This window comes from Drosophila mauritiana, chromosome 3R (genome assembly GCF_004382145.1).
Source record: "Drosophila mauritiana strain mau12 chromosome 3R, ASM438214v1, whole genome shotgun sequence".
Taxonomy (NCBI): domain Eukaryota; kingdom Metazoa; phylum Arthropoda; class Insecta; order Diptera; family Drosophilidae; genus Drosophila; species Drosophila mauritiana.
The window spans coordinates 22,528,352-22,550,744 of NC_046670.1; the positions used below are offsets into that span (position 1 = coordinate 22,528,352).

The window sequence follows — 22,393 nt, forward strand, 5'->3', positions numbered from 1 at the left end:
ATGTTTTTTGAGGTGCATGAGTGCAAGTGCGTATCCAGCCGTCTCTCTCTCTGTACCCTTCTCTCTCTTTTTCTCTTGTACCCTTCTATGTGTGTGTCTAGGTGGCAATGCCGGCAAACTTGGTTGCCAATTTTATTTTTAGGTCAACGTAATTTCCGCACTTTTATCACCAGATTCCGTTTATTGTTTTTTGTGTATGAAACTCGTTTCTTTTTTGTTTTATTTTGGCAATTAATTATTTAAAAGGGTTAAAGAAGGGTTCTCTAAATATATAGTTTGTCAGAGAACATGGAAAAGATTTATGACTAAAAATAAATGAACTCATTGACAAGTTTATTTAGGTGAAATGACATTGTCCTTAATCAAGTGCTCTTCCTATGAGAATCATTATATTACTATGGTTATTTGGATAAAAATAAACATGTTTAATCTGAAGCCATTATGCAACATGTAGATAATCCCTTCGAAATGCTGTGAAATGTATAAGTATTCAAACTCATGGCTTGCATGTCCACTGTGACATTTTCGCTTCAAACGAAAGCACTTCACATCCGTCGGTGCATATTAAATGCAGCAACCCTTAATCCTTAATCATGGCACAAGGATGCACAGGATGATTTGAGAACCCTTTTCGCATGTAGAAACAGTTTGTCTACCTCAAGCACAGCTAAGCGTTGTCAATTGAATGTGCACAACAAACGCTTGGCCAATTTCGAAGTATTTAGGCAAAGGACACAGGGCACAGGACACAGATACACACGCATACAGACGCCGAGAAACGCCCAAAACTGCTTTGATCCTCGCTGACAGGGGCATAAGCCCAAAACGGCAATGATGAAATAGCAACAGCATGTGCATAGCACGCCGGCAAGTTTCGAGTCTCACCCCCCTCTTGGTGGATTAAATCCCATATAGCTAGGCCATCATCATCATCATCAGCAAACTGCAGAAACGTGAGATTTTTGAGAGAAAGAGAGAGAGCCACCCCTAGCGAGAGATTCCCAGGTGCCCCCCAGGACCTTTCGAACCGAACTGCATTTAAATGCCATTTTTCAGCTGTCCCTGCCCTGCCCTCAATCTCCCAATTCATCATCGTTCTTTGTCATCCTTTTGGATTTTGTTGTTTGGTTTGGTATCCTTATGCAGGCCCCTTTTGCCCAGATAATGCATTGGGATTATATTTAGGGGTTGTTGATGAAGATGCTCGGATGCTCGAATTTTGCTCTGCTGATTCTGGTGCAACTTTTTGGGCATTTCTCTGTACTTTTCCGGCTTTTCGGGCTGGCAACAATTTTTTGGGCGAAAAAAGCGGATGCTACGCCTCTGCATCCCCTGTAATGCCTTTCTTAAGCCCACCCAGAAACTCCCACGAAAAATCAGGGAGTGGTCGATGCTTGCTTTTTGGCCTTCTATTCTAAATTTCTTGTAGACGGAAGTCCCTAAAAGTCCTAACAAGCTCTAAACTTTTAAGGTTATTAAATATAATTGTGTGTAATTTTTTAACTCATTTTGATTAATTTCTCAGCTTTTGTCTACATAAAATGGGATTTATCCCTGTATGCGGAATCTCTCTCTTAGATCTCTCTCTCTCTGGATGCTGCTGTCCCTGTCTCACGCTCAGTCCCTCTCGCTTGTCCTGCAGAATTTGCAGCATCCTGCTTATCCCTTTTTGGCCCGATACACACACATACACGTATATATAAGTACATTTCATATATACATGCACGTGCGTTGTGTGCGTGTGTGTGCGAGTGTCCTTTGCTGTGTGAGCTTTGAATTAAAAATGGAAAATTGATTTTTCCGGTCGCTCATATACACACACAATCGCAATGGACGAGCTCCTGCGTGCGTGCATATGTGTGTGTGTGTGTTTTCCACAAAGCCGGAAAATAAAGCTTGGTGCGTTTTTCTCAGGTTTTCCTGTCCGCCGCTCGTTGCTAATGACGCTCAACAATGTTAATGCCCCGACCCAGCAGTAAACTATAATATAGTGTTACAATACTGCTGTGACAGGACAATATCAATGGCAAGCGTCCGATTTCATGGTATATATATGTATATATCGTTTTCAGATCTCCTAGTTAGTTGGAGTGATTTATTTCGCAGCACTTTATTCACTAGCTGAAACACATTGGGGGTCTAGTTCTCAGTAGATGGGGACTATCCAACGGGGATTTGGGTTAGTTTGTGGCCCGCTTTCGAGGTACGTGTGATCCGTCATCGGTCCGGGATAAATTGCACGTACGGAAACCCAAAGTTGACTGAAAGGCAGCCCAGGGTAGCGGCCACCATCGTCTCGATTTTCGTCGGCTTTCCGAGGGTTGCGCGCGCATTCCAATTGCAAAATATCTCCCCCGATTTCAGGGGGTTGCTTCCCAGCCGTCCCTTTCACTCGGCTCTCTCCATCTCTTTTCGGCTGCTCACAGCGGTATTTATGCATATGCCGCCGGTGGAAATGCGTCTTACTGCTGGGCATTTTCGCTCGGTGTATTGGTCGACGCTACACATTCGAGGGTGGTTTCATTCCAGTCGCTGACGCGCTCGCTGCTTCCAGTTCTCCGAAACGATGAACGAATGCCACCCACCCAGTAAATCGCACATATATGATATATAGACTTTTCCCAGAGCCGAGCTTATGCGGCGTTTTCCGTGGCCCTCTGCACTTTGCCCAGTTGCAAGTGCTTTTCATTTTCCCGAGCTCTGCCACTCAGCTCGCCCCTTCTTCCATGGCTGTGGAAAAATCAAATGTAAAAACAATAAAGTTGCGCCATATGCTTTTAGCTCGAAAAGAGTTGCCGTCATTTTCATTTTGTGGCCATTTTCTCAATGAAAATACCGCTCGCTCTCTCACGCTTTTCACTGAACTGCAGTTTTGTGTCTACATAAATTTGATGCACTTGTGGGGAGTGGGGGGTGTGGGTGGAAAATGCAGGGCAAAGGACAAACGACAGGTGAGAGAGTGGGAAATGGTTGGGCGGTTTTTGAAGAGCAAAGCCGAGCAATTTGTTTTTCGTTCATTCTCATGTTTTTTCATCCGATTGTTATTGTTGTTCCTGGCAATGGATCCGGCAAATTGCATTGCAATTTTTGGCCCTGGGGAAAACGCTCAGACGACCACGGTTTTCAGATTGCAGTTTGTCATCGGTTGGCCGTTGCGGATTAGAAATTACTTTGTCCTGACAAGCTGCTTTGAGCTAGGGAGTCCTAAAGGACGATTGAGAAATAGATTGCATGATTGTGGATGTTGTGTTCCCTTTATGCTAATTTGGTAGAATGCTTAGTTATAAATTAAGTATTTTACTCACCAACAGACGCAGATTTTCATAGAGATGTCATAGTGATGACATGATAAACCAGATTTATTTAAACCCATCTTAGCTCTATTTATATATCACTTTCAGTTCTAGTGCTTATTGGACAAACTAGTTAAAGATTGGCTGGCTTCCCCAGTGTATTGCGTCTCTCTACAACGTCCCTAAATATATCAAGTCACCTCCTCCAAGTGCTTAATTTAATGTGTGCGCCATCAGTCCGAGGGAGGCCATAAAAAGTTGGATGATGGCTCGTGACCAAGCACCTTCCCTGCTGTTTATTTGACGCAATTAAAATGCGCGGCACGGCAGGGGAAGTGTAGAGGGGTCTCTATGTGAGGAGGGGGGAATGTTAAGTGCGCCTAATCGAATTACATATCGCGGCGACGACTGCTGATGTCATCGCCAACATCATATTCGGGGCTTTCCCGCACGACTTTCGGCGCTCAGCAAATCCTTGCTGTATTTGTGACGCCCTGCCACATCAAAAAGGTTTCCTTAGCATTCCATTTTTCTGGGTCAGTAGCCATAAAATTGACAGACGTCTTTCACACGGCAAAAAATCCTGCAGACGACGTCGCTTCGGAAAGTTCAACAACCGACGGAGGAAAAGCCACACAAATACACACACGTGCAGGAGAAAAGCCCACCCACCCCAAAAGTCCAACCCCTGCCGTCAAAGTTTGCCTTTCAACATCATCATTGAATTATTTTGCAATCTATTTTAATAAATTTCATATCCTGTGGCATTATTTCCCACTTCCTGGGCCAAAAATCAATAACGCAACAACCCACGACTTGTATTTGCCCACCACACGCACACACATGCGTTTCATTTGGCACACAAAAAAAAAAAGAGGAAAATAAAACATGGTCCCAATTTAAGACTGAAAATTGTCCCAAGCAGCGAACAATTTTTTTATTTAGGGATTTTTCTTTGCAACCGAACTATCCTTTTTTTTGGGCTTTTGGCGTCGGGCGCAGGCGCAATGGAAAATGAGCTGGAAGGAAAATGAGAGGAAAGGACATTCGGGGGGATGTCCACACAAAAGGTACAGCAATTTGCTAAGGGCATTATCAAAACATATTCACATTTAAGCGAGTTATTTATTTTGTTTTACTTAGTTACAACCGGTTGTCGTCGAGCATCCTGCTGTATGTCATCGCTGGCCTGAAGGACAATTTTTGTGTCCACAAATTGCTTTTATTTATAACTTACGTTCTGTATTTTACCCAGTTTTTTGCCCTCCGGCTTATTAAAAGATATTGCATTTAATTTCATAGAAACCTTATTGTATTGCTTCATTGTAAAAATATCAATGCCAAATTTATAAACTAAGGGAATTTAGGGCGCTAAAGATGTAAAAATTGGTTCAAATCCGAGAGTGGCGAAAAAAGGCCTCAATTTTACATCCACCATTTGCATTCTACATAGCTGTAGAAAATTTTACATCGAGGACCTCTCTTTACTTTCCATACGAAAGGAGTTGCTACTCGCCACTTGGTGGCGCCTCTTATAAAATTGCTTGGAAAAATGCTGTCAAAAGTATGAAATGAAATGACGAATTTAACCAAATTAGATATAACTTACGTATGTTTCTTCGCAATTAATACAAAAACAGCAAGGATCGACCTCCTTTATGCCAGATTAAATGACGCGTATCCTGCACTCCAAAGGCTCTGTTGGAATACCTTGTCTAAGAACTCACTACATCGGTCTAGTAGCAAGTCCTCAGCGGATTCGAAACCTCAAGGCCAAGCGAACAGAGGGAAGACGTAGAGTCAAGTCTATAAAATACATCGTTTCAATGCTAATCTGACCAGCACCACCTCCTCCAATCCAAGCGAATTTGTCCTTTTTCTTGCCGTCGTCCTTTTCATCTGTGTAATACAGATCATAGTAAAACTGAAACATGAGTCCTTCAATAAATATGGAACAGCTCCATCCTGAGATAGTCTGCTCCGTCCTACGACTTCCTACAACATTGTTGCCAAACCCAAAGCTACGCCTGTGATCACTGCGTGTCCTGCAATGATTTTGAAATCCGGACCTTCGTCACTTTTATGCTCGTCGGCATTGTCAACTGCAACAAATGGAAAATTGTCATTAAGTTGGGTTTATCTGTCGTAAATTGTGGTAATTACCATTATTTTCAACGCCTCCTAGACTGCACGATTGGCAAGTGAGAAAAGCGAACAAAGGTCCGGCCAAATAGTATTTTTAATCAAAAACATTTTATCGCATTTTTAAAAAATAGTTTCTGGGAAGCGCTAAAAACTTGTACACCATAAAAAGCTAATAAATTAGTTAATTTCCTTTGTCTTAGAGACCAAGATAGATTACATACATTTCGTAACTTGTGATTATGAACTTACATGAAGGACCAGAAACATCGCCCTGGTTGGCCAATAACAATCCTGGTGGCATATCATACTCATCCCGACCACCCCACTTTAGTAAAAGAAAGTAGGAATTATAGATCGACGATTGTAGGCTTTTAATAGAGTCACTTACCTTACGACTCATTTGCTTGTACCAGGGACCTTTGCGCGTCTCCAAGTACATATAGTACGCCGAATCCTTGGTAAAGAACACATCGTCCTTCACCAATGCCAGGCGAATCATGGCGCCAACCTTAAGTATACCTCCAACGACTGTTATGAAAATAATCGGAAGGACCTATCGGATAAAGTAGAGGAGTGACTTCGCATTAGGGCTGCATCATTTATTGTCATTAAACTAAAAAGAAATGTGTAGAAAAAAACAGCTTTTTTGTTTTAGTTTTTTATTCAGTTGTCAACTCCATTTGCAAAGAAAAGAAAACTGAAACTTGGATATCCATTGAGCCTTGTCGTTGATGATCCACGGCGCCTGTGACAATTGATGTTTCATTTGGATTGTAAAACGATATATAGTACAAACATAATACCTATTAAGATCCTGCATGAAGAGCATAGAATTCCTTTTCACTGGACTATTGCATTTTTGTGGTCTCCTACCTAAAGTCGCCACAGGGCTTTTATTTCCTTCCGGATATGAATCCATATCAAGTAACCAGGGTGTAAGCTTACACCAGATCGGATTGAATATTCAGACTACTTCTTTTTCTTATCATCAACTGCGGAAGACAGGACGCGGTCAAATTTGGGGTATGCAAATAATAGGGTAATTAGCTACATATTCTTTTACATACATGATGGCCCGGCTGTGTCACCTTGATAGGCTTGAATCAAACCTTGCGGAACCTCGCACTTTTGATTGAACCTCATGAACTGTTAGGAGGAATGGTTTGAGGTGGCTCCGAATGGGTTAAGAACTGGACTCACCTTGAGGTACTTCGCTGGGTAATATAGACTACTGCGGGTCTCGAGGCATTCGTAGTGTGCCGAATTGGCAGTGTAGGAAACATCATGTCTGGTTAACGCGACAACTAACCAGGTTATCACTTCGGCGGTTAACGAGAGCAATGAAATCGCAATAATGGGCACCGCCTGTGGAATGGAACCCAAATAATAGTCTTGCACAGGATTTCACATATTAAAATATCCTTGCAGACCACTATATTGAGCCATACCCGCAATATTTCGTAAGCGATCGTTGGAAAACCAACCATTTCGAGTCCTAACCGCATCTAAATGCGTTAGCAAAAATTATTTTACACGAAAACTAGCAAATGTGCTGTGTATCCATTTTCCATGAGAATAATTAATAATAATTATCGTATTTTTGCGGTTAGGGCTTGATATAGTGGCCTGGGAATAATTAGGCATAATGGCTTATAATGAACAAGAAATTATATTAATGTCAGGTGTTAAGAATAGATTTTTAAGTACTTTGTCTTCCCTATCGTAAATCATTCAAATTTGTAATATCTTAACACTTTTCAAGTGGATGCTACAATTCTCGACATCACTTTGCACTCTCTTATTTATTGGCTCTCTCTCATTCCCACGGATTTCTTTTTTTTTGACTATTTTTGGACGTAGGCTTAGAAAAATAGCTAAATTTATTAAAATGGTAGAGAAAAAGGAGTAATTGGCGCTTTAGAGCTAGTTAGCTAGTTGTAGTGTTGGCAAACGTGCACACTTCGCAGAGCAACTGCAAGAATCAGCTGTCACTTGCCAGCTGCTTGGCAACCCTCTTTTTTCTCATTTCTCTGCGCACTCTGCTTCCGAAATCCTGACGTCCGCAGCGCCTGAGCAGCGAACACAACATTTAAGTTTCAGTTTTCAAAGAGCGCAGTCGCAACCGCAAGTTAATAAAGAGCAAATTCATACCGAAATAGGATAACTTTAGAGTCAACGTTTTAGGCATTTATTTATGGCTTTGCACCTTTGCAATAACTCGCGAGCTTGTTAAACAGCAAAAAAAAAAGACACAGAAAACGAAAATCATTGCCATTGGCAACAACAAAGTAGAACCGAAAAAAGGGAACCGTAGTCAAAGCAAGTGGCGAAAAAAAGACGAAAGGCAGTCCGAAAATTGCCTTTGCACAATTTTTTCTTTAAAAATACAAACACAAACAATTCAAGAGTAAAAAAACGAGAAAACCAAAAGGAAAACAGCTAAATACAAATTCTGATAAACGGAGAAAAAAGCCTTCAAGATTCAGATAAAGCAGGAAATGCACGCGCTTCAGGAAGGCGCCACCGTGCTGCACCACCAGCAGCCACCGCCACCCACTTCTGGCGAGGATCACCTGCTCACCGCTGATAGTTTCTTTTACGCACGCAGCAATCCCATGGAGAACGCGGCCGCAGCAGCCGCCGCCGCAGCAGCGGGCTTGATTGATCCGCACCACAATCGCGATCTCCACCAGGCGCTGGTGGCCTCGATAGCCAATAATAGTGTGGCCGCCATCGGCGGTGGCCTGACCACAGCGGCAGTCTTGAAGAGTGCCGCCCAGCAGTCCCAGCAGGCGGTGCAACAGAACCAGAACGCGGTGGTGGTGCCACCCGGACTGGAGCAGCCCAAACAGGAACCAGCCCAACAGGCAGCACTGGCGCTGCTCAAGGAGAATGTAAACGCCTCCGCCGGAGCGGGACAGAACAACGGTCAGGCGGCCATGGGGGGCAGCAACAAGAGCGGCTCCTCCGGCAGATCCACGCCCAGCCTGAGCGGAGGCAGTGGCTCCGATCCGGCACCCGGCAAACTCTTTGTCGGCGGTCTCAGCTGGCAGACGTCGTCCGACAAGCTCAAGGAATACTTCAACATGTTCGGCACCGTCACCGATGTGCTCATCATGAAGGATCCCGTCACCCAGGTAAGCCGAAATATCCTCTATTTTCATTTTCACCACCACTATGTATATCTATCTATCTGTCGCACTGATGTACCTCCATAATCCCCCTGCCCTTCGGGTTTACAGCTACCATTTTGTGATTTACCTTTTGCACAGCTGCAGAACTGCAGGTTTTGTCGCCCTTTTGGCATCCTCTTCTTCTTCCAGCCGAGGTTTAGAATTACAGTTCTTTCGGCGTTACGTGCCAAAAACAAAAGAATCGGAGTAAGAAAATCGGAAAGGAGGCGGCGAAGAAGGAGGAAAAGGAAGAGGACGAGGGACCACCGAACCCAAATTTAATTTAATCAGGTTTAATATGTAGATCAGCTTGTCGGGGTTGATCCACTCAGAACTGTTTATTGAGACACGCACTCGAGCACCAATTTCCCTGTCATAATTTGTATGCAGGCTGTATCAGTTTTCTTATGTGCCATGATGGCCACATTGGCCACCGTTCTCCTCAGAATTTGGAGGCTCAACAGTTCAGTTACCATCAGGAGTTCTTCTATTGAAGAACTTCAATAGGGGATTGCCATTCTTTTATGTTACCAAAACAACTAGATTCGAACTTTCGAGTTTAGGAAATAAGTATATTTTTGTACGTCTCTTGATAACAAGACAAATGGCTTTCCAAACCACCTTTTAGATTACCTTTCCTTTAAGAGAAGACAATATACTGGAACATTATTACCAATACGTATCGATAGGAGTTTTTCCCTCGAAAACGCAGTTATTGCAACGGAAATGGACTTAATGCCTTGAGCAATTTGTCCGCTTGATAAGCGAACATTATGCACACATCCTACACGTAATAGTATTTAGTGGGCACATATACACATGTATGTACATACTTCTTTCAATTCGACTACATACAATGTGTGGCTGGCTCCCCAGCGGAAAAGAGCGCGCGCGCCGCTTTCGGGCCATAAAACAGCAGCTGCTGGCTCTGGCGTATTGTTCCGAGTCCTGTTCCCTCGGCGCAGCTGTTCCTGCGACCTCCGCAGCTAGGGTTCGCTGTGGATGAATGCGGCACAGGACAAATTCTATAGCTGTATGTGCACCTGGGGTTGTTTCCGAGCCAATTGCGCAATTACGGAATGAGTCGGCCTGCTACGACTGCATGATAGGGCAGTTATATTCGCGGCGATCGACTAACGGGGTTGTGTCCTGGCCCCTTAAGGAGACCCCGAAAGATATACACACACAAAACACCTTTGTTCCGTCCCCCCTTCAAAAAACAAAAAAAAAGAGTACACAAGAAACAAGAAACAAACAAAAGAATGAAGAAAAACAACAGAAGCGAGAAGAAAACTGGTTTACCAACTGTCTTCGGTACGCAGATCGCTTATGAAGACGATCCTTGCGATGATCTCGGGGGTACTGTAGTCCATAAGCAACTAGGATCAGTCAATTATATACATAGCTAGTCATATGTAGTCAACCAAATGTACCAACTACTAAACATAACATAATTTTAATGAACACAAAAAACCACGACCAAAAGTGAGGAATCTCGAGTCAAGGACAAGGCCGGAAGCCGATCAAGGAAGCAGCGGATACCTGGCCAGGTAACCACAACCACGATGGCAACCACAGGATGACGAACCAGCGACGGCTTAGGTACATTTCATAAAAAAATAAAACAAAATAAACAAAAACCAAAAGAGCAATCGCCAAGTACTTTAACTACTGTATAAAAAAGAGAACGTTTAGCGTACTTGATTTACTCAACACTGGCGCCTCGTAACTCTCGTATATCGTATAACTCTGAGCAATAATAATAACAGCTGCATAACTGTATTCGTATCTCTAATTGAATGTACTCGTTCTTGTACTCGTACTCCGTATTGTGTACTTGGTTTACTTTAGCGTTTTTCACCCAACAAAAAACCAAAAAACGTATTCAATGAACTTATAACTCCACGCATTGATATCAAGCAAGCCTCAAAAAAGCAAATTAAACTAACGAGTTTTCCTGCCATATCTTACACACATTTGTTAGATCTAGAACTTAATTAAAACTATATTCTAAAGAGGCGTGCTTTACCCCCAATAATACTATCCAAATGTCCATGTTCCCACTTTAGCGTAATATGGATCCGAAAATCGCCTTGGCAACTGTTGAATTGATTGTGTAACATAAATAAGAACCCTAGCTTAGCATAATTTACCCAATACATGCGTATTTATTACCATATTACGAGACCCCGTAAATTTTAGTCCTTATAAATAACCATTATGCGCCATTTTTTTATATGTGTTTAGTTAATGCTTCTTAATTTTATTTCGCATACCACAAAGTAAACCATGTTTTAATTTGAGTAGTTTTTAAATATGTTAAGAAAACACGTTTTTTCTGTTGTGTTGCGTTGTAATTTTCTTTTTTTTTTACCCTGTTTTGTAATCGCATTAGAAGATCTACCAAAAATCGGCATACTTTATAGATTTCAACTCATAGGAATTATCCTAGGCCCCGTATATGTAAGTAGCTAGTTGTGTTTCCCCACCAATCCCAGCCCATAAAAAGAGCTCGTCTTTTAAAGGAAACGTATGCGAAAGGTTTAAATCATACACTAGAAACTATATACTTTTCTCTTTAGGTAGGTAGTCTCATAGTTTCTCTATATTTCTATCTCGAATAATGTACAATAAATTGTATTTGAGTCATTTGACTCTTCTTTGCCCTAGGCTTAAGAGAAAATTGTATTCCCCATTACTGTAATATATGTAACCGGTACGGAAATAATTAACTAGACTAAGCCAACAAAAGTCACACATTCGAATCTCATTATTTGTAAAAACTCTTAAGTAGTTATTAAGCAAAACTAACCAATGAAAACGAATTGTATGGTAAAAGGGGGTTTAACTTAACTTGAAAGGAAACCAATCGAAAGAAAGTGTAATCACTTAAAAACGCATATCTGAAGCATTCGCAACTTTTCTAATAGTGCGTTTTATAGCTATATTTGACAATAGAACTACTAGCAGTAATATTTAATAGCTTACGTAAATATGGTATTTTAAACAAATATTGTGCCAAGTAGATTTAAAATTGCTACAATTGTATTATAGCTCTAAAACGCACTACTCGTACTACTCTATTTATTAAAGCCTTACTATCACATACACCATATGTAATTGCCACATTTGTATCCTTGAGTTCGCATTCACAGCAAAGTGAACGAATGTTTTTGGTATCCTCCAGTTATCGTGTATATATAATCTATGCCTCCCGTACCTACATATATATCTTGGATCTAGAGGGGTGTCGCATCTGTATGGAGAACACGTTGAATGCATATATTTCGTAATGTTTCTATGATATATGTATGTTCCAGTTTAGCAAATGACCATATAACGATCGATCTACTTGCGTATAAATATTGGTATTCTGTTAACACAGCAAAAGTATCCTTAGACGAATTTTAGTTTTTAGTTGAAACATATTTTGTGTTGTTTGGATTTTAATTAAAACTTGTTTGTGTTTACTCCACGAAAGAACAAAAAAATGAAAACGATGCAAATTTGATGAGCAAAAAGCGTAAAAATGGCACGCCCAATTCAGTCAATAAAGCCATCTACATACATGCATATAAACTGTATCCGTATCTGTGTTTACATATATCTATATATATCATTTTTATATACTTGTGGAAGATCGAGTTCCGATCGACTTGATTGATTCTTACTTTGTTGGACTTTTGCTAACGTTTCGTAGGACATTTTACGATTATTAATCCTAGTTATATAACTACAACATTTGCAACTTAGACCTAGTCTCCTCTAACCGAAGCTCTCTTATGAAACTAATTACTTCACATAACTAATGTATCCGTCCCTATTTGTTTATCTTTCCCATCCACACAAAAACACAAACCTCAACTTTACACCTACAGCGCAGTCGCGGATTTGGTTTCATCACATTCCAAGAACCCTGCACCGTGGAGAAGGTTCTCAAGGTGCCCATTCACACACTCGATGGCAAGAAGATCGATCCCAAGCATGCCACCCCAAAGAACCGACCTCGCCAGGCCAACAAGACCAAGAAGATCTTCGTGGGCGGTGTCTCGCAGGATACTTCCGCCGAGGAGGTCAAGGCATACTTCAGCCAGTTCGGGCCCGTCGAGGAGACGGTTATGCTGATGGATCAGCAGACGAAGCGCCACCGTGGCTTCGGATTTGTCACCTTTGAGAATGAGGATGTGGTCGATCGTGTCTGTGAGATTCACTTCCATACCATCAAGAACAAGAAGGTCGAGTGCAAGAAGGCACAGCCAAAGGAAGCAGTCACCCCGGCTGCCCAGCTCCTTCAGAAGCGCATTATGTTGGGCACCCTGGGCGTCCAGCTGCCAACTGCTCCTGGCCAGCTAATTGGAGCCCGTGGTGCCGGCGTGGCCACCATGAACCCACTGGCCATGCTCCAAAATCCCACACAGCTACTGCAATCCCCGGCAGCTGCCGCTGCCGCCCAGCAGGCCGCCCTCATATCACAGAACCCATTTCAAGTACAAAACGCCGCTGCGGCAGCCTCGATTGCCAATCAGGCTGGCTTCGGCAAGTTGTTGACCACATATCCGCAGACTGCGCTACACAGCGTCAGGTGAGTAAAAGCGGTAGATAATCTAGACGGAACTAACATCTGATTAATCCCCACTATAGATATGCACCCTACTCGATCCCCGCCAGCGCCGCCACTGCCAACGCCGCCTTGATGCAGGCTCATCAGGCGCAAAGCGTGGCCGCCGCTGCCCATCATCACCAGCAGCAGCAACAGCAGCAGCATCATCACCAGCAGCAGACCCACAATGCCCATGTGGCCGCCGCCCAGCAGCAGCAGCAGAGCCACCACAACGCTGTCTCGAATCCCGCTTCGCAGGCTCACTCGGCAGCAGCGGCTGCCGCCCTGGCGGCCAATGCCGCGAATGGGGCAGGTGCTGCTGGAGCTCACAGCCTGGCCGCTGCCGCTCAGCAAGCTGGCTTAATGGCCGGCAATCCCCTGAATGCCGCTGCTGCCGCCGCCGCCGCTGCTGCCAATCCGGCGGCTGCCTACTCCAACTATGCGCTGGCCAACGTGGACATGTCCAGCTTCCAGGGCGTCGATTGGAGCACCATGTACGGCATGGGCATGTACGTCTAAGACGCGGGTTTTGTTTGGTAATTTGAATGAAACACTCTCACAATGCATACACCATTCACAACCACCCATACACCCACTACCACATGTGAACAGCAGCCCTAGTAATAGATCCATATGAAACCCACAATGTCCCCCACCATCCATTAACATTCATAGAATCACACACAAACACTCATACGAAGTTGGTTTTCCTTTGAGTTTGGCTAAGTTAGTAGTCCGATACACGGAAGGCAAATTAAGTATTATATTTAAGGCGCCCTCGGGCGAGTTCGATAAATACTAACTAATATATATATATAACAAATCATAAGCAATATAAGCGAGAAATCAAGAACAAAAACGGAAGCAAAGCAAAGCGAAATCAAGGAAAAACAAAATTCAAAACCAAAAAGCAAAAATTACGGAGCGTTAGAGAAGCAAAAGAACGAAGGAAAACACATTAAAAAACCACCGATTGTGATTGCGTTTAAATTTAGCCGTTAATATATAATTTTTAGTGCATAAAAGAAAACCATTAAACCTAAATTAAAATAAACCTAAATAAAAACTAAACGTATATATAAATATACATACATATTTATAAAATGCAAGAGCAAGGAATGAATCTTATAAGTTAACTCACGCTCGTATAACCAAGAATGGCGCTCACTAATTAAAAAGATCGAAAAATTGTTCTTTTTTTGGAGCCCTAAACTCAGCTGAAATGAATGAGAAACTCCTGCAAGGGCAGTATTAATTAATTGAATGAAACAGCGAAGGAAAACGTTTTGCTCAAGACAAAGAACTATTAATTATTGCTTAAATCAGCGATGAAACCCTAAATTAGACTATCATTTTAGACATTTAGTTGAGTTCGAATTTAATTCACCCAGCATAGAATACAACAACAGAGTTAACCAATCACTAACGAACATCACCAACTCACCAACACGAAAACTCCTATATCCTCCTACCTTCTATCTACCACAATCTGTTCTTGTACTTAATTATATAACAATTACAAATACCACAACAAACAAACCATAAAAACGTTGTGTTTTATGTGTGCGACTCTTTTTTGATTTAGTTCTATAACTAGTTTAGTCTGCACTCAATCTCAAACATTTGTAGCAAGTAACTAAATAACCATTTGTTGAACATTTTGGCATTTGCATATTCTTATTATACTTTCGAGTGACGAAAAGTTCTCAAGGCTAGCGGCTTCATTTATAGATCCTAAGATATTCAACGGAGAACGAGTCCTTAGGGCACTACTAATATTTTAGATCCTTCGACCCATTTCCGAATCACCAAGTCTTTCATTTGCATAACCATCCAAACAGCTCATGAACCAGGTAACATAACTTTACTGTAGCTTATTGTTTTAAATGGCACAATCTTAGTTATTAATATTATTTTGTAATTACCCTTATCTGTAGCATTTGCATTTGATTTTGCATTCGGCAAATACTTCACCCATTGAAACCAAGAAAATGAGCGAATTAAGAAGAAACCCGGGGCAGATGCTCCTGGATAGTTATGTATTTGTCTCATTTGAATCGCTTGCATGCTTGAAGTTTAATTTTAGTTACTAGTTATCATTTGGAAAGTAATATTTTGCGTATGTAAATATCTAGTTTATATACACCCACACACACACATTATATGGAAAACAATGAAACATTTGAAGTAATTTTTGTGTTTAATAAAAACCAACGAACAAAACAACAAACAACTTTGCCATGAGTTGAGCAAACATTTGTGTTTTCTTATGATTTGATTACTTTGATTGTACATATACTTGACCACATTTATCTGTATTATTTGATTTGATTTGATTTATCTCGTAATCCACACACTATTGTATCTGTTGTTGTGCTGTGCTGTCTTTCTCTCTATTATCTGTTATCTGCTCCTCTTAGCCATGTGTAGAACTTATTACATTTCGATGCATTTGCCAGTACCAAAAAGTTAACGATTGTGCGATTGTGGCAAATTGTTTATAATATAATTCCTGTAGATTTTCGATATCGACTCGGGGGTGAGTATGATGTAATATTGTTTCGTACTTATACCAAAGATAATGCATATTAACCAAAATTCATTTACATTTGCTGGGCCGAAGTCGAGGCTCAAATCCCACATCTCCATTTGCAGAAACTAATTTATTTATTTATTGTTTACGCTTAAGAATCTAACACATTCCAGACATGCTATGGTGCCATTTACTTATCCATATTAATATTTATAATTTTTGTAACTCGTCTGTCAGATCTCGATCTCAGAACAATTGCTTTTAGCATAAGGTTGATTTTACCCTGCCAATCCAAGATGAATCTTACGAATTCCTTTCTTGTTGACTACACAGACACACTTTGTTCTATTGACATTATTTATAAAGAAACCAAATAAAAATATTTATATTTGATTACTGCATTTTCCATTTATTTCTATTAGCCGATTAAGCAAGAAGTCAAAAAATGCTCCCATAGTTGCCTATGTTCATTGTAGTTCCTTTGGAATTTTGTTTACTTATCCGTATGCTTCAATATTCATTCAGAGCGACAAAAAGTCGGCGAATTACTTAGATATTTGTAATCGTAACAGTTTCAACAGTCTGAATTCGATATATCTTATATCCAATGAAATGTTTTATTTCCCATTCTCGTACCAAAGATATATACCCAAAGTAGTAGCTTGCTAATTTTGATATATAGTAAACAGATCGAACATACGTAGCTCTATAAAATATATACATATACATATATCTACTTTTTTGTTACCAATGTTAATACAAACAAATTTGCTCAAAATGAAGGACTGGTTGATATGAATTGAATTATTAATTTAATTTTAAAGGAAAAATGAACGTATTATCGACCAGTCCTAAACATCCATAGAATTTTAAAATATAATCTGTATTTTTGACTTGTTTACGTGTGGTTAGTCTCACCAAGAGTTTTAATATATACATAGTTTTCAAGCATTATTTATCGGGCCAAAAACTACAAAAGAACTTGCTGTAATTTAGTAACAACATTACACACTCCGAATTGGACATTATCATTTCGTTCTACTTGTAGGTTTACAACCAACTTTTTGACATACAACATGTTTAGATAACCATAGTTAATTAAACCTTTTTAATAGATATATACACCCATTTATAAAACAAAACGCATGATGAAACATGTACAGTAGTCAATTGAGTAAAACCTTTATATATACAACGGCAATCTCATATCATCTGTCACAGTTGAAATCCCAGCCGAGATTCCTGAAGTCCCCCATTAGGAAGACATTAGCATTAACTACTTACATACCTACATCATACACACATACATCATATGACAATAAGATCAACTGTGTTTCAACATTCAAGTGTCAGTATTCGTAAACCAAATTACCTAACAAACTGAGAAAAGTACTTATACTATGCAATCGACAAGGAAACCAATCCTAGGGAACCTTTTGGATTTGGATTCGGATCGAGCAGCGTTTTAGAAATTGAAATAGTTGGATTAGATAGCCTTTGAAACATGTTCTCTCGCGGAACTACATACATGTATAGTGGCGAAAACTTTATAGATATTTACATGCATATATACAGATAGAACATAAACGATGATATTTAGCAAGACCGTGATATATTCAATTAGTAAAACCAAAACAAAAAATTATATATTATATGTATATATCAATTATACGAGTATATTGAGGCGTCTCTCAAAATGTGTCAAATTGCATACTTAGAGTAGAATTTTTGGTATACCCAGAGAAAACCAGGGAATAAAAAAAAACAAGTAAACATTTCATCAACTGTTGTTGTGAAGGCTACAAAACAACGCATATCACTTTGATGGTGTCAGATCCAAAAGTTTTCGAGATTTACCCATGAAAACCAAACTGAATTTACGAAAAGAGGTTTGCTGAAGAATTCTCCAGAAAATATGTTGAAACGATCAACGAAATCTTGAAAACAGCGCAAGCAAGTAGTTTTCATTTTGGATATGGTGTTAGATAACCGAGCACGAGTGCATCCAATATTGTTGATTTGAGTGACTGATGAGGACCAAATTTGTAGTAAAATTCAGAAATCAGGTTATTAGATCCTAACATAACGAAAGTGTAACCCAAAGTTAAATAGTTTACTTAAAGTATTTTTATTTCGAGACCTGGCATTTTTTGGCTTCTTGCTTATTGTTTGGCGTTCCAATATTGTTTCTTATCAACCAAGCGCTATGAAAATAAAAAAAACACCGACACTAATACAACCAAACACACACCAACACACTCTCAACAAGCTAGTCAATTGATGTGCATAGGCACAAACTAAATCTTTACAAACAAATGAAAATGGTGGTAAGTACGAAGCGAAAAACCAACCATAAATGTTTAAGTGAAAATGCAAACCAAAAATCGAACGTACACAATAAAATCTAAAAGCAATTATTTCCCATGACTAATCCTGGGAAATATAAAAACAACAAAACGTATAAATCACATTGAAAATGCTCTAAGAAAACATTAATTTAAGCTTAAACTTAAGTCAAGGTGTTACATAATTTCGAAGCAATGCGTACAAGTATTCAAGAGATACTTTGACAAACAAGCTATATATATTTATCAATTGCTAAAATTATATTTAAATGCATAACATATTATTAAGAAACAGTGAATGGCTACTTTTGCTCATTTCAAATGCTTAACAAAATGCTAAGATCAAAGACAACAAAAGTCAGATTCGAAACTAATTTAAGTGTTAAGCAGGTAAAATTCAAATATACTAAAAAACAAAAAATATATACATATATATTTAAAAAAGGAACATGTTTTCTTATATAGCATGGAAGGATGATTACTTCTACTGGCTCGTAACATATCAATTCTACTGAGCTGTATTTTGAAAAGATAAGAAAAGAAAGGAAAATCGAAACGAACGAATTCAACACCAAGTTCAATTGATACAAACGTGGTTTTTTATTAACGCTAAATACAATAACAAAAATTGTGAAGTAAATACTCCAATACTGAGGTGAGTAAATTCGCTAACGAAATTTTAGCAGAAAGCCTTGCTAAGACTTTCCTAAACGAAAACATAACTTAGACTCGTCTTCCAGCAACTAATTGACATGAAAAAGTTCTTACACCAATAGTGACAACGGCAGAAATTTTAGGGATAATAAAATTCGGTTATGTTTGAATCCAAAGCCCCCGATGATTTCCAAACAACTTCATTGGGCAGACCGAGCTCAGCTTTTGGCTATACTTGTTACACGTAATCAATCAGTACAATTTTTGCAACGAGGAATTTTAAACGAAATCGCCCATTTGATTAATAAATGGCTTAGAACCTTGATTTCATTTTTGGTTTTTAAGATCCCCAACTACAGATCGTTTCGACCTATTCATAAGAAAAAATCGCAGACGGGTGGAAAGCTCTTCTAACTAACTGTTGTAAATTTGTTTCTCCAGAGATTGGAATTATGGTCAAGAAAGGATAAAAACAAACTATATAAACGATAAGCAAGTGCATTATATTGAACGATTTGGTAAACACGAAGGTTAGCCATAAGTTTTCATATAAATATATATATACATATATAAACGATATAACTTTTAGGCCATAAGCAAACCAGTATGAAACCCTTTGAATTGAGTTTGGCTTGGGCTGAGAAACGTATCCATAGTTCAGAAAGTATAACAGCCAACCTTGTATACATTTGTTTCCGAAATGGTTATTATTTGTTTAGCCTGTAACAAGAAACGGATATATTATATACAACACCTGTATCTTGTAACTGTAACACGTAACTGCTGTCGCTCTACTTCTCGCTCTATACTTGTAGCGATGTTTAGACACTAACATATATACTGAAACACCATATATAATTCTTTCGATATATACAAAGGACATGTAAACGGTATTTACTCTTTTAGCCTATAAAAACCCCCAGAATCCAAACCGAGAAATTCGAAAATCAAACAAATTGCTGACGAAAATGTAATGTGAACAACCCTTTGTGTAATTTTCCTATTGAAATACTTCTTGGCATAAATCCCTTTTTGAATTGAATTGAAATGAATAAATGAAATGTGAAAAAAAAACATTTTACACATAGAACCTTTGTACTTCATTTGAACTATGTGGCATATGAGTAAAATAACATCTGGAAAAGTATCATATATCTGTAATTTGAAAGTAGTTTGCACGAAATAATTTTTTCTTGTACAATGCACAAAAAACGAAAAATAAAAAAATGTTTGTACAACATATTGTATTGTTAATGTTTAGCGTAAGATTAGCTGTAATTAAACATAAATACTCCTACATTCGTATGGTACTAATTAGTTCATAGTTGACTTAGAAACCACCGTCATATTAGACTTTGTAAAATGTACTAGTAAAACGTACTCTCCGTTTCGAACTTGGTACCACGTAATCGTAAAAGTAATGGTAAATAATTGATATTTAGCAATATCGATATTGATTATACAATTTACTCCATTCTTTGTAGATTCTGAACTTTAATTTGATTTTATTAAATACCTCCGGTGCTCAAAGTAATTTGAATTAGTCATCTAGTTTTTCCGCTTTCTAATAAATATTATTATTATATTATTATTATTATTATTATATTTATTATTAATTTAATTTAATATCTAATTAAGTTTAGTTCTAGTGTACAATATTGATGCTTTTAGTAATGGCAGCTTTTGATTTCCTTCATTATAAGTTGTACATACACAAGTGGTATCTTACATTCGATTCAACTTTTTTGCTTTATCTTAGACTTTAGGCTTAGACACACAGAAGGCAATGCATGGTTTTTGATAAACGAAAACATCTGAATTGAAACCAATGAGCACAGCAAGCAAGAAGCTAAGAAAACTCTTTTTAAGAAAATATATATGCGACAATACCCTATTTGTGTGAACTAAAAGTTGGTTAAGCGGAAGGTAAATCATATGATTCAACAATTAACAGTCAGATATTGTAGGTAGTTAGTTGGAGCGAGGACAACATATAAGCAATATATATACATAAATATATAACTTTGATACCGATGTGTTACTGTTGAGGCGAACTCAAGTAATAGATACATATAAATATATATACATATATATATATATATATATATTTGTATTTTAAAGATGTGCTACCTTAAGCGCAATCTTGACCCGAAAAGCTAACATTAGAACCCTAAGCGCTGAGTTGAAAGATGAACCAATTTAAAGATACACTGATGCACACTGTGTTGTTGTGTTGGTCGTTTTAAGAAAAGAAAATAGTAGAGTATATGAAGAGTATTTAATCTCAAAAAAATTTAATGTTTTACGTTGCCAGTGTTTGTGCAATACAAAATTATATAAAAATAACATCGAGTCGGATTTCGAGAAGTTTTCGAATTGCTGTTTCCAAACTTGGTTGCCCTTCGCTTCTTATGCAGTATAAATATATTATTGAAAGTCAAATATTATATAAAGTATTCATAGATAAAGTATAGATTTGATTAGACCATAGAACATACATGCACACTCATTCACACAAAAAGACAGACATCAGTTGGTAATGTGTAAACTTGAATTTGCGTAAAAATTTGCTGTTTGACCCACACGAAACTCAAACCAAACTCATCTTAAATGTTGCAGCGTATTAATATAATTAATTATATATATATATACTATATACATATATACCACAATAAATGTTTCACATAAAATAATTTGTTCTGTAGTTTCAACCAGCTCAATTTCCGTGCATTTTCCACACCCTACACACAACATTATAATTTTGTATCTATGAATCTTGCGCGTAGTTAGTATGGTAAAATTGAACTTTTTTCGATATTTTTCAAACAAATACACAAATTATGAATTCTATATACATTTGGCACTCATTATCCACTGGAATATTCTATAGAACCTACAAAGAACTCCTCTAATAGTCCGTTAGAGGCACTAAAAGCATAGAACATTATATATACACCCATTCCCAACTTTTGAATTCAGTTTATAGGTTTATGGCAAATGTGGTAAGTCTTTGCTAATAGTATTCACTTACCCCCCAATGATGCATGATGGCTTTCTTTGAGAACACACAAGGATCATCATCTAAAAACGGTACCAGATTCTCTGCAAAAGGACATGGGTTTTCAGATTAGCAATCCTGTTTTGGATTTTCACAAACGCGTTACTTACTTCTTAACAATAGAGTGCGTGTTGGTGGTGCTGCTTTTAACTGCGAATCGGATTGTTAAGAAGAATGAGTTGCCATATAAAAAGGATCTTATGATTAAGCCTCACCTTTGGCACAACTAATAAAGGAGCACGGTGTAGAAGAGCAATGGTCGTAAGACGAAGCGCCATTTTAATCAAATCGGCTAATCCAATACACTAAATTTTTATTTTTTTTTAAATTTTGTAAGGTGTTTGCCGAATTTGTGTTTCTGATACAAACGAGAATAAGACACTGAAGTCTATTGACATAATTTTCGAATGTCTCCAAGAATACAGTTTTTTGTTCACAAAAATGTTAGGATCGTCTAATTATTGAATTTTATACCTCGTTTTGTTCACAAAAATTGAAAAAATAATCTAAATATAGAATGTCATACCTCGACGGACTCGTAATAAAATTCCGCATCGGATGGCATACTCGGATAGAAATGTTAAATTTTTGC

General features: G+C 38.7%; 2 protein-coding genes across 11 annotated transcripts in view; one reads left to right on the plus strand and one right to left on the minus strand.

Moving 5' to 3' along the window:
* Positions 1 to 18,115, plus strand: part of LOC117142309 (poly(U)-binding-splicing factor PUF60-B) — an 88,321-nt gene extending 70,206 nt beyond the window's left edge. For all 7 annotated transcript variants that reach the window (XM_033306202.1, XM_033306205.1, XM_033306206.1 and 4 more), the window contains 3 exons: positions 8,047 to 8,575; positions 12,490 to 13,193; positions 13,253 to 18,115. In XM_033306202.1, the coding sequence (XP_033162093.1) occupies positions 8,047 to 8,575; positions 12,490 to 13,193; positions 13,253 to 13,730 (1,711 nt within the window). In that variant the 3' untranslated portion in view covers positions 13,731 to 18,115. The remainder of the gene's footprint in view (positions 1 to 8,046; positions 8,576 to 12,489; positions 13,194 to 13,252) is intronic.
* On the minus strand, positions 4,583 to 22,120 carry LOC117142313. 4 transcript variants are annotated; one of them, XM_033306218.1, is made up of 7 exons: positions 22,017 to 22,120; positions 21,912 to 21,951; positions 21,775 to 21,845; positions 5,827 to 5,991; positions 5,688 to 5,763; positions 4,903 to 5,192; positions 4,583 to 4,848 (listed from the first exon to the last, which is right to left on the minus strand). In XM_033306218.1, the coding sequence occupies exons 1-6, from the start codon at positions 22,077 to 22,079 to the stop codon at positions 5,044 to 5,046; spliced, it is 564 nt and encodes a 187-aa protein (XP_033162109.1). In that variant the 5' UTR covers positions 22,080 to 22,120; the 3' UTR covers positions 4,583 to 4,848; positions 4,903 to 5,043. The 4 variants fall into 4 exon arrangements, with proteins under 4 accessions (XP_033162109.1, XP_033162105.1, XP_033162107.1 ...); XM_033306214.1 differs by having other exon boundaries at positions 4,903 to 5,395; XM_033306216.1 differs by lacking the exons at positions 4,583 to 4,848; positions 4,903 to 5,192 and adding exons at positions 5,304 to 5,395; positions 5,457 to 5,479.
* Between the last annotated feature and the right edge of the window lie 273 nt (positions 22,121 to 22,393).